Source organism: Gekko japonicus, unplaced genomic scaffold, assembly GCF_001447785.1.
Source record: "Gekko japonicus isolate JY-2015 unplaced genomic scaffold, Gekko_japonicus_V1.1 scaffold54, whole genome shotgun sequence".
NCBI lineage: Eukaryota > Metazoa > Chordata > Lepidosauria > Squamata > Gekkonidae > Gekko > Gekko japonicus.
The window spans coordinates 1915094-1928441 of NW_015167058.1; the positions used below are offsets into that span (position 1 = coordinate 1915094).

A 13348-nucleotide genomic window follows, 5' to 3' on the forward strand; every position below is an offset into this window, starting at 1 on the left:
TCTTTATCCCTAGTTGTGGTCCCTCCCCTATATTTCTTTGTAGTTTGTAGAGTATATGCAAAAAAAAAAATATCTACGGGGATTTAAAAAAGAGAGAGAGAGAACATCAAATGGCTTAAAACTTGAGCAGGATTAAACACGGTCATTGGCAGATAGCAGAACAGAAATACAGGAAATGTGAGATTTTGATGAGAAAAGGGCTTTAAGGCTGTAAAAAAAGATAACATGTAAAAGGTATGGTCTACAATAACTTTAAATGTCATCAATATGCAAATGCTGAGCTGTAATATTTCAGAGTAGATATATTGGCTTGGATCCCATGGACCATTTCTGCCCATGGAGACATTTCTGTCAGTCTCACTGCAAAGCAAGAAGGAAGTCTTGCCTCTTGCTAATGGAGATTTATTATTTAAAAATTTATACCCTGCTTTTCTCCCCAACGGGGACTCAGAATGACTTACAATATCATTATCCCTTTCTCCATTTTAGCCTCACAACAATCCTGTGACAGGGGTGTAGACTTTCCAATTTCCCGGGGGGGGCTGGGGCTTGGCCAGAGGCACAAGACAACCAGTACAATTTTTCACGGCTGACTGAAATCAAAGGGAGGCAGTAATGAATCCAGTGTGAGTGGCCCGAAGTCAGTCGAACAAAAAAAAAACAACTGCTAGAAAAACCAAAACCAAAAAGCAGAGAATGGCAGGGAAACAATACCATATAAAAATACAACATTAATGAAGTGTTGTGTAAAAAGATTGTGAACATTATTCCTGATCTTATGGATTCATCATCCAAAACAAACAAAACCTATATACATTTCAAAAGCAGAAGTAGTAACAACAGTGTACATGTTTAAGTAAATACAAAATACCCATTTGTTTACAAAGCATAGATAAAATACCAAATGCATTTTGACCATCATCTTCCTCAGTGGTCATAAAATAAATAGCAACACACAGGGATAAAACATCACAATGAATGCATAATAAACAAAGAGCCACAGCTGGCCTGTACTAAATGTGAAAACCTAAAAGAGATAGATGGGGAAAAAATTAAATACATGGTGTATATATTTCTAAACTCAAAATAATAAGCAAAGAAAATCAGTTACTAACCTCATCGCGGAAGCACTATATATTGTGAACCAAGTTGCCTCAACATAAGGGGGGGGGGAACGACCAGACCTCTCTCTATAATATCCTGCAAATAAATTTATTTATTTATTTATTTATTTTTCATATTTATACCCCGCCCTCCCCATGGGCTCAGGGCGGCTTACAGAGGCAAGGCAGAACCTTGCCATAATAAAAACATAGTATACATAATAAATTTAAAACATAATACATCTTAAAATTCCTATATAAACAAAGTGCTCAGTGATATCATAATCCAAAAATGGTGGATTGAATATCCGGGTGCCAAGTAGACGGCTTAGGGTTTCTTCCATGTTCAGATGTTTCCTCAGGGCTTCATCCCACCCACAACGATGGTAGTATAGTGGGGGGGGGCTCCTACTCAAAAGCCTAGCAAAAGAGCTCCGTCTTGCAGGCCTTGCGGAACTGCATAAGATCCCGCAGGGCCCGGATCTCCCCTGGGAGCTCATTCCACCAGGTAGGAGCCGCCACCGAAAAAGCCCTGGTCCTAGTAGCGGCTAATTTGATCTCCTTGGGGCCCGGAATACCTAGCAAATTTTGGGCCCCTGACCGTAGTGCTCTTGGGGGAACATACGGGGAAAGACAGTCCCTCAGGTAGGTTAATATAGCTCAATAAAAATGATTACCAATTCAAACTTAAACATCACATGTGTGTATACAGAGACATGGGAAAATGTGCAGATACAGATACATGGAAAAATGGGTTTCAGAGGTTGACTGCCTTGGAATATGGCGGTTCCCTTTAGTCATCATGGCTAGGATTCATTTATGGATCACATGCATATATAATGGCACATGGGGAAATGTGTGTGTGTGTGTGTGTGTATATACAGAGAGAGAGACTAGTCCTGGCTCTAAAAGACATGCAGTCACCTTTCTTTCCAAACCCCAAGTTCAGCAAAAACATTAACACAGCTGTGTGTTGATAATTACTCTTAATGATCTCAACAGGAACACCTGTGGGTAGCTGTAGGTAACCACCAGACCGAGCAAATTAAAGGAGCATGCCCCATAGCGAAAGCTAGAAATTATCATGTTGTTTTATAATGGCAAACATTTACAAAACCTAAATTTAGGACTATAAAGATATTAGAATACCACTGTCCAATCTAACTCCTCATCTAGACCCATAGGAGCCATAGTCTTTAGAGTAAAACTCCAAAATGCCTCTCTCCTCTTGAGTTGTTGGTGAAGCTGAAATCCCAAGGCTGATACTTTTTCAGTTATCCACATCTGGAGCTCTCTTTCAGTATGTTTCACAGCAGAGAAGTACTTCACCAGGGGTGCTGAAGTCTTGCCAATTCTAATGCATTTTTTATGTCCCACAATTCTCATTCTCACTTATCTTGTTGCAGTCATACCTACACACATATAGGTCTACAAGGATATTGTACTGCATGTATTACTCCTCTAGTGTTACAGTTCATGAAACTTTTGATGTAATACTTCCTAGTACACACAGAGTTTTCTAAAGGATTAATCTTCAAATAATTCTGGCAAACACTACAGTGTCCACAGGGAAAGTTACCCCTGAGTGTTTCTCATCCATTTCGAGGAAACATCCCTAGATCCTTTCTTACTTTTAAACCTCTGGGAATCCTGCGATTCTCACAGTATTTTTGAAGGGCTCCTGTATGTGAGCCTGCTCACTTTTTAAAGATTTTAAACATTTATATTTATCCCAAATATTTAATGACATTGGGACGAGTAATTATTCAAATATTTGGGATAAATATAAACATTTAAATCTTTAAAAAAATGAGAATAATCTCACATGTCAGAGCCCTTCAAGAATATTGTAGGAATCGCAGAATTCCCAGAGGTTTAAGAGCAAGAAAGAACCCCAGGGATGTTTCCTCAAAATGAATGTTTTAAAGCTAAATGGTTTGCTATTTTAAAGAAATGCTCCATGGACTTAATGGCTTTATTAACTGAAACCTCCATGGAAGAGATTAAGAAGCTGAATTATGATCCGTCAGATCTTAAAGATAATTTGAAGGTACATGTGAAGGATACGTTTTCCCCGGATATATCAACTAGTTGCCCAAAGTCACCCAGTGAGTTTCTGTGGCACGGTGGGGAATTTGAACCTGGATCTCCCACAGCCTAAGCCCAGTAGTCTGACCTCTACACCACACTGCATGGGACCCCAGAAGATACCTTTTTTCAGCAATACATTAGTACTATACCATGCTAGCTCGCAAATCCTCCCATGAGTGAAAACACTCCGTGGGATCCAAGCCATTATGTTTAGCAACATTTACCCACTGGGGTTTTGCCTATTCTCAGGTGTGAACACACACACACAGTCACATCCGTCACATTTGTACACTTATCCTCCAGCTGCGAGGAAAGCAGCATGCCAGACTGGGCACCTTTCCTGCCTGTGGATCTCCTTGGGACAAAGCCATTAAGCCTGTGTAGCAAAAAAAAAACCACGGCGCCACTCCACTTGCTTTTTTATAGATAGGTGACTTGGTCTCTTTAGTCTCTTTTCTGGGTGTGGTCTACCAGTCCTAGCTCTGTATATGTAAAAGGAAGACAATAATTCTAGTGTTCATCAATGCAGGCTCAGTGGATTTTTCCCAATAGCATTGCTTCATGGGAATTTATTTTTTTAAAAAAACTGTACCATTTAAAGGAATACAGAATAAAAAAGGGACAAAAGGGAAAGTGAGAAGCATAAAACATTGTTTGTTAAACATATTTTAAGGACATTACATAATATTAGAATATAAACCATGAAAAATAACTTAACGTGTCAAAATATGGTAAGATAATACTTCAACATAATATATTTCCATTAATTCCTATCTGTAGGGCTAGGTTAAAAAAAGCATATAGGCAAGTAGCATAAGAGAAGAAAAGAATAAAGAAAAACATTTGTCTTATCTTTAGACAAGGTTTATACTATCATATAATAACTAGTAAATATGTAGCTATAAAAGATTATTGAATATAACAATAATATGATTATACAATTTTGAGTATTAATTTAAATTTCTTTGTAACTCCTCTAACAACTTTGTCTAATCTATGTAGTTTGTCTGTAGTAATTATTAAGTGGAAGTGTCCCAGAATACAGGCAGAGCAAGGCAACAGAGCAAAACAACAGAGCTAGATCACAATTCAGAGATCAAATACTGGTTTTGCAACAGTCAGAGTTCATAGATTGTTCAGGAAAGCAGAGTCAAGGCAGTCCAAGGTCATTGATCAGCAAGATTCAGGCAGGTCCAAAAAGCAGAATCGAGGGTCAGTCCAAAAGTTGCAGGAGGTAGGCAGAGTCCGAAGTTGCAGTCACAAAGTTCACAGGGCTGTGACATGTTGCTTACACATTCTGTGGTTCCCCAGGTCTGATTTATATAGGCATTCCTTAACAAGCCTGATCTGCAGCCATCTGCTCGGAGGCGCTCCTGCACTTACTCAGAATTGCTATCATTAAGCAACTGGCACCGAGCCATGAGGCGAGTACTCTGTATTTCTGTGTGTCCTTAAGTCTTGCCAGAGCTTTTCCCTTCGCTGTTCAATTAACAGGGGAGCCTGGTGGGCTACTTTCCTGCAGCTGTGCTTTGTGGAGTATTTCAGAGCTAGGCATTGGTGGGTCAAGGTCAGCTGCCAGCAGTGCATCTTGAGGCTCCTGTATCTCTGACTCACTAACTTTTTGTTGGTTCAGAGCTGGCTGCATACAGTTCCTGAGCTCCTGAGGAGTCTGCAGCCACACTGGACTCAGGCTGGCCCACAACGGGATGCCTCGGTCACTGTAATTACTCTGCCCTTGCCCCACCACTACTGGATTTACTTTGAGGGTGTATGTGGATGGGTTTATAGGTAACAGAGCTCCCTGCCTCATTCCTTTCAGCTCCCTCTGCTGCCTTGCTCTCCTCCTCACAGGCTGAGAATTCACTTGGCTGCTGTATGTGCAGCAGTTTCCTTTAAAGGCACTGACTTCTGCCTTTGCCTGTGTCCTTCCTTAATACAGCATAGCGGAGCAATGTGACCAAGATCTATTCAACACGACTGTGGCTCTCCAGGGTTTTCCCCATTTTCCCCCTGCCCCATTTTCCATGGTGGCCATCCAACAGCCACTGCCCCACGGGGGGGGGGGACTTTTTGTAACTGACATACAGAAATACCATTTAAATGAAGAATACCTCAAAAAAGTTGATGTAGGCAGGATCAGTAAAATTCGGACTTCCCAACCACACAGCAGTCATCTCAGCTTTGCTGCGATTTCTCCCAGAACATCACAGTAAAACAGGTTTAACAAAGATTACAGAAAATATTGGGAAAACTCAGGAGGTACATGGAAACACCATGATGTTATGGGGAAGCAGGACAAAACTGCTTCCCAACGGTAGACATCCTAGGGCAAACGAACTGTATATAAAAACTCCATGATTTCCCCCCCTTCCCAGGCACAATAGAGGAGTGAAATGAATTGTTTGCTGGGCCCAGGAATACTCTGTGTATGCATGATTTTTGTTGGTCCCGGTCAAAAGGGCCGGAAAATGCGGGGAGGAAGCGTGGCTGTTTGCCCCGGAGGAAAATAACGCGGTTGCGTGATCAGACATCCCTTCGAGGTCCCCTCGAGGTCCCGTGGTTAGGGGGCAGGTGCCGATCACACAATGATCCTGCAGCGCGGCAAAGAAGCGGCGCGGCGCAATCACACCAGCAATCACTAGGCACCGCTTCTGTGGCAAACGGGATGGATTTTTTTAAAAAACGGAAGTTTGTGCATACTCATGACTGAGCAATCGTATCTGCACATCCGAAGGCGGGTGGTGGGCTTACCGGAGAGGACGACAGACGCTTCCGTACCCCAACAGAGCTCTGAGGCATAGGCAATGGAGGGGGAGGTGGGCCCCCTCGTCACAGCCGCTCTAACTGCCTGCGCGACAGTGGCCATAGCGACCCTCCAGAGGCGGCAAGCCTGTCTGCAGTGGGAGGGGGCCTCTTTGTGTGCATGCGCCGTTGGGCGCTTGTGCGCATCCTGTGGAGACTTGGGGGGAAAAACCTGTTTGCAACGGGACATGGGTGGGTGCCGGATGCCACGGGATTCCACCGAAAACGCTATCAGGCGCCCGCCCTTGCCCCCGGTTTCCGGAAACTAGTACCTCGGATGTACTAGTTTTTTACCCCGCATCTTCAGCGGGAAGCCTCAGGTTTGGCATGGGAGCTCTACGCTTCCCAGATGTGGCACTGTGATCGCGCCTGGAAAATCTGCCTATCTTCCGTCTCTGTAGCGTGGCTAATGTTCCGTGTGACCGCAGCCGTTGTTTACTTTTAGGGTCAGATTTTAAAACTGTTCCCCCCTCTCCACAAAAAAATCTGAATATAGCTTCTTGCAGAGCTCTGAGGAAGTGCCTCATTAAGCTTTCAGCTGTGCCTATTAGTAATATTTTTGCTCATCCACACAGTTTCTCTCTTTTCTCTAATGTGATATAGATGAATTAGGGCTTTCAGCTGATTAAAGATTTTTAGCCAGTTAGGTGTTTTGCTTTTATCAGTTGAGACATACATTTATCTATTGGAGAAAAAAATCAATACTTTTTGAAAATCCTGAATGAAAGTCACCATTTATCTTACGTATAAGAAAGTGATTAAAAACAATGAACGATTTAGTTCATTACTTTGTGAAAAGAAAAGGTACTCCATATGTTCATCAAATGTATGATGCTCACCTCTCCTTGACCCACTTATATTTGTGCATTTAATTACTGATATGTGAAGGAAAACAATCTTAATAATGCTGTACTTTGGCAAATATTTTAAACATGCCAGTCTTAAGATTTGGGTATAGAGTCTTCACTATCTCTAGGAGTGCTATTTTCTAGCTATTTCCAAAAGACATTGACTTGGATTTTATGGTGCTGTTCGGTTGGTGCAGCAGCAGCATCCCCTCTGACAGAATGGCTTTTCCCTTTGGAGGAGGGGAGGGCGATTGTGCCTATTTCCCCTCTCCTGATGCTGACTTCCGGTTTGCCCCTCACACTGTTCCTTTGGGGCAACACCCCCAAAGGACTGTGACTTTTGGGTCCAAAGAAGGTTATAGGAAGGGGGGGGGATGCAGGGAAGTTGCCTTCTTCTAGTGCACCTCTGATCCTGTTGCTTAGGATCCTGACTTCTGGATTCTTTACTAGAGGTCAATGAAACCTCAGTAAGGGCCCATTCTCATGGCTCTCTGAGCATGTAGTAGCCACAATTTTCAGCCAGCCCATCTTACTTCCAGCCACGTTACCAGAAGTTCAGATGGCAGTATAAATCTTGACAGCACATCTGGGGGCAGAAATTAAAACAAAAATTGACTCTTAAGCATCAATAGAATCAGACCAAACTATGGAGGACACAGTTACTGCTGCAACCATCTTCTTTACCCATCGCTTGAACTCTATTTCCCACAAGGCCACTCTTGAGGTTCTCATGGATACTAGCTCCTCAGCATCCCACAGCAGTTTCTTTTTGGTCTTTTCATTCACTCAGTCCTAGAACAAACTTATTGCTTCAGTTTACAATTTGTGGACATAGCACTACTAACAGTTAACCCAGTAACCTTAGAACACAACATGTTCTACGATAGGGATAAAATATAGTGAAGGGGGAAATCATATATGCTGCCTTTGGGTCCTAAGAGGAAGGTTGGGATAAAAATGCAACTGATATACATATGTATGTGTTTAATACCTGTGGGTGGATAAAACAGTCTGCACAACAGGGCTACCAAGGGCTAAGGTATTCCTTTCTGCAAATCCAGAGGGAGCCCCAGGTTTGCAGAAAAACCTGGAAGTTAAAAAGTGGCACAGGAAATCCCTTCTTCCCCAGATTAGCAAAGCTGTCTGCTCCTGTGGATTCTCCAGGGTTTGCAGAAAGCCATAGGTAACACATGTACAGGCATACCGAAAAGAAGAAGAAACAGCTCTTTGACACCCAGTATCTCAGGTGCCATTTTGGGCAGCTAAGGTAACCAAAGAAATCAATGCTGAAGCCACCTTTTCATTTACACTGTGCTGTAAAGTGGTTTGCCTTCTCCCAAGCATTAGGGGAGCCACTAGGCACACAATCCTTGGGGAAGAGCTCTAATTCCTTCTTGAAATTACCTGCAAAACTGTTCACAACCGGGAAAGGAAGCCAGCAGTGGGAGCAGGGCCAGCATAGGAATGGGATTTTCCCCTGCTCCCCAGCCAGGGGTGAGAATTTTTAAAAATACCTAATTCTATGGATTGAACATGAAGCCAAGTAAGAAATTGGGGGGGGGGGTGTTAGATCATGATTATACATTTGGCAAAGAGTGGCTGATGATCTACTGAAAGGATGTCATTTAGCAGGCATACCTTAATGGATATGTTAACAACCTATATTTCTGTATTCGTTTTCATCTCAGTAGAATATTAGTGATGTTAAGAATATAAGAATATCAGATCAGGGGCGATTTAATAGCGTTCTGTCTCTAACAGAAGCCAGCTACATGTCCCTAGAAAGCTTACAAGGTAGGCACAAGGTGACAGAGCCATCTCCTGTTGTTTTGCCTAGCTTCCCGTATCAAAAATTTATGTTCTACAGACATGGAGGTCTTGCTCTTAGTTGTGATGAGCAATCACATTTGACAGATTCATCCTCTATGAATTTGTCTTAACTTCCCCCCCCCCCAAAAAAAGCCCTGTTCTGCTTGAATAGCTGCTTCCCACACTATTACTGAAACATCTTTTTCCATAGTTGTAGGGGGTTAGAAATAACGAGTTTTTAAAAATATCTGAGTCAAAGCTTTTCTCCAACAGTCTGAAAAGGGAACAGATTAGTCCCAGGAAAGATGGTTGCCATTTGTAGTAGGAAAAACAGAAAGCAAGCCAAATGCTAGGCGTGGACTCAAATGACACCAGCTTTGCTTTTGTGTGTGTGTGTGTGTGGTAATTTTCTCTGTGCCTTCCTTAGTTATGCAGTAGTTTCTGGAAGAGAGGTTGTGGCTGGCCTTATTACAGCAAAACTGTAAATCACAGTGAAAGATTTTGCTAAAGAATGGCACATTTTCCCACCCTTGGTCTTCTGGTTGCCCAACTCATAGTTTTCAGGATCCTTGTCTTCACAAATAAGAACAAGAGAGAGAATTATACTGATTCAGTTGAGGCTTGGTTCAGTGTGTGGGGGAAGTCTGTTAACTGTTCTGTTTTATGTGTTTTTTTTTACTTTGGAATTCACCAGTCAGGTTTCATGTTCCATTTTGACATGGGCTTGCGGAAAACCAGTTTAGAGAGAATAATGGATAGTAAATACTCTTGATTGATCAGAATCTTCTTGACCAAAAGACATTTTACACCCAATCACTTTTTAAATTAAAACACTTCAAAAGTCGACTAATTCGGTATCAATAGCAGCTTCTCATTTCTGTGGTTTTCCAAGACACAGCCCAATATAGCCCCTATGATAGGTTTTGCAGCAACAGCAAGAATAACTTCTTCCCACCTAAAAGTAAAGTTTGATTATAAACACATCACAGGTCTTATGTGCTGAGACCAATTCCAGCTTCTATCCTGTAATCATTTTAGCAAATACAAGTAGAAACTTCTGGCCTTAGGTCAGATTCAGGCCAAGCAAGTCTCAGGAGGTCACAAGCCTTTAATATAAAATATAATAGTAATATAAGGCAAAGGGATATAAATCCAAAACTGTACTCCTCAGAAGATACTCACTTAATCGAGCAGAAAGGAATTTCATTCCTAACTGAAATGCTGTTTTACCATCTTTCCTCAACTGTCCTGAAATGGAACTAAACTTAGGAGAAATGTGCCTTTCAAAAGGTCCTTTAGAATCATATATTTTTCTGCAGTTGAACAAGCTACATTTCTTTGTCACCACGGGCAAAAGTTAGTGAGCTATGAGAAATACACAGAAATATTAAATGCAGGCCCTGACCTGGGTAGCCCAGGCAAGCCTGATCTCGTCAGATCGCAGAAGCTAAGCAGGGCCGACCCTGGCAAGTACTTGGATGGGAGACCTCCAAGGAATACCAGGGCCAGGATGCAGAGGCAGGCAATAGCACAAAGTACACAAAAACACGAAATACACAAAACCCTTAAATATTATACGCAGATTAAATGAATAGATGTGAAGCTGCCTTATACTGAATCAGACCATCGATCACTCCAGATCAGTATTGTCTGTGGCAGCAGTTCTCCAGGGTCTCAGGTAGAGGTCTTTTTCATCACCTATTCCCTGACCCTTTTAACTGGCTATGTCAGGGATTGAATATGGGACCTTCTGCATGCGATTGAATATGGGACCTTCTACTACTGAGCCATGCCCTCTCTATGTGGAACTGATCCTATATTCTGATACTTTATGTGTCACTTGATGTGACGACTTTGTATATGTTAATAGGGTAGGTGAATGCATAGTTGTTTGTGCTGCAATAAATTATGTAATGTATAGTATGCAATTTTTTTTGCTACCCTCATAGAATCATGCCACTTTGCTTGTGGCTTGCTTAAAACTGTTTCCTACAGTAGCTGGCTCTTTGATATAGTGGAATACTTACAATATTCTTTTGTATAAAATATACTTTCGTTACTTATTTCCTTAGGCATCAACTCTCCAACTGTCAGGTCAGATTAGCAGTATTTTGGGTGTTATCTGTTAGCAAGTCCTGATCAACATCCCTGCTTCCCAGACTACAAAAAATGAGGGGAAAGACACAGGTCACCAGCCAAAGGGCTAAGAGTCACTAGGAGGTTGCACCTTTTGCCGCCCAGGAGAATGACATGACAAAGAGAAGATTAGTTTGGCCCAAGCGGTCAGCCAGAAAATGAGCAGATACACAGAGCTACCTTTTCTGTGCCCTCCCCATTTTCCAGAAAGATCTTTTCTCTACCTGTCACCCTAGTACTGCAAACATGACACTGTATTGTTTTGTAAGCTGCCCTGGAGATAATTTGATCAAGGAAGCAAGGTGTAAATCCTTAAAATAAATAAATTGTGTTGGTGATGGACCATGCTGCAGTTCAGAGGATTCTTGATCTGCATTACTCTTAGGAAAATATATGTTCTTAACAGAGCCAGCTGGCTGGTTATGAACTGGCATGACCAGTCCTCTCATCCCAATTTCTGGAAGGAACAGAAAAGAGGCGAGTAGAATGAACTGAACAAGCCTTTAGCCTACCCCCTGTTCTTTTATATAGGGAATAGTTAGAGCTTGATCTTAGTGTAATCCTGATTTGAGTCCAGTAAACCCTCAGAGACCAACAAGATTTGGGGGGTATAATAGGGATGTGCACACACACAAAAATCAGTATTTTTCGGGTTTGGTATATTGAACCCGAAAAATATCGTTTTTTCCCGATATTCCCGAATCCCAATATTGGTATGGTACTGGGATTCAGGAAATAATTGGGATTGCCAAATTATTTGGCTTGGCATTTAAAGGGACGGTCTTTTTAATACAGAAGGGGAACAATTGTATATGAGAGTGGCTTTGTTTTCCATACACAAATAGCTTCTCCATTTGCAGTCTGTTCCATATGATAAGGTGCTCTCAATCCGTGTGTGGGTTTCAAGCCCTAATGTTGAAGTGAAGTTCAATATATCTTTATGTTGCTCTGGCAAGGTTATAACACCCATCAGTGGGATTTTGACCTGCTCTGTAGAAACAGCTGCTGTGCTGACATGGAAGGGGCTAGTGATTCATTGACACTGAGGACTGTCTGAACATCTTCTGTTTCGTAGGGTTTTTCTAAAATTAAAGTATTGTCCCCAGATTCATCTCAGAGAATGTGGGACACAAAGGAGATGAAATAGCTTCTGAAGAAGCAGGCTCTTGTCATACGATTTGGCCTCTGAGATGCAACAGCACCTGTTTCTCTTTTGGTTTCCTAATTATGGATTTAATTCAAAGCAAATTACTTGTGTGTGAAAATGGCATCATGCACTAAAGAATACTTTTGCTAGCTTGCTAAATGTCTGTTCTGCCTTCCCCTCAGGGTGAATGTTCCCAGAAGTGCCATGACATCTTTGTTTTGGAGACTGTCTGTGTGGCCTGGTTTTCCTTTGAGTTCGTCTTGCGCTCCATCCAGGCAGAGAGCAAGTGCGCCTTCTTGAAGACCCCACTCAACATCATAGACATTTTGGCCATCTTGCCTTTCTACATCTCTTTGTTTGTGGATATGGCCTCAACCAAAAACAGCAGCAAGCCTGGGGGCGGCGGAGTTGGAAACAAATACCTGGAGAGAGTGGGTCTGGTCCTCCGGTTTTTGCGAGCCCTACGTATCCTGTACGTCATGCGGCTGGCACGGCAAACACTGGGGCTTACTGTACGCCGCTGCACACGGGAATTTGGTCTCCTCCTCCTTTTCCTTTGTGTTGCTATGGCACTTTTTTCCCCATTAGTTTACCTGGCGGAGAGTGAATTGGGAGCCAAGCATGAATTCACGAGTGTTCCTAGCAGTTATTGGTGGGCCGTAATATCCATGACAACTGTTGGTTATGGTGACATGGTGCCTCGTAGCATTCCAGGACAAGTGGTGGCCCTGAGCAGTATCTTGAGTGGCATTTTGCTTATGGCTTTCCCTGTCACTTCCATCTTTCACACTTTTTCCCGCTCATACACAGAGCTTAAAGAACAGCAGCAGCGAGCTGCTACCCGACAGTTTCATCAGGTAGAAGAAAGCACCAAAATCCCCACTGATGACAGCGCTCAGGGAGTAGATGCCCCATGCCCGCAAGGGACTAACGAAGAGATACTTCATACTAATACTGAACAGGGAACAAAGAGTTACTGACTTCAACCAAATCAAAATCTTGCAGCAACAGTATTGAAAAAGTGGGCATGGATATTTACATATCCGGACTGCCTAAATCAGGGTACTGAATCACAGCAAAGGAGAGAGACCTGCCTCTGGAGCAGTGCCATAATTATAAGCCAAACGTGTTACTTAAAATGATGCCGAGGACAATTCACTTCCATATTTCTTAGAACACCAGAGACACTTCAGCACAAAAATGTTGCTGCTTGGTCTTTTTTAAAAAGCGGCAGTTCAAGACGAGTTTCTACTGTACAGATGCTGTGAGAAATAATAAAATTGCTAAAGCAGATTTTTATTTTTTACTAATGGGCTCAAATTCACGGTGAAGTACATGTTATTGACTGCAAAGGAGCAATTTGGAGCAAAGAGCAGATTGCACAAAAATACTTCTTCCCAAACCCTGCACCA

At 42.3% G+C, this 13348-nt stretch overlaps 1 protein-coding gene across 1 annotated transcript in view; it reads left to right on the forward strand.

Moving 5' to 3' along the window:
* The window catches only part of KCNG2 (potassium channel, voltage gated modifier subfamily G, member 2), a 53675-nt gene extending 40759 nt beyond the window's left edge, over positions 1 to 12916 (forward strand). Inside the window, exon 2 of the mRNA XM_015412468.1 lies at positions 12119 to 12916. Coding sequence (XP_015267954.1) covers positions 12119 to 12916 — 798 coding nt within the window. The remainder of the gene's footprint in view (positions 1 to 12118) is intronic.
* Positions 12917 to 13348: the final 432 nt, after the last annotated feature.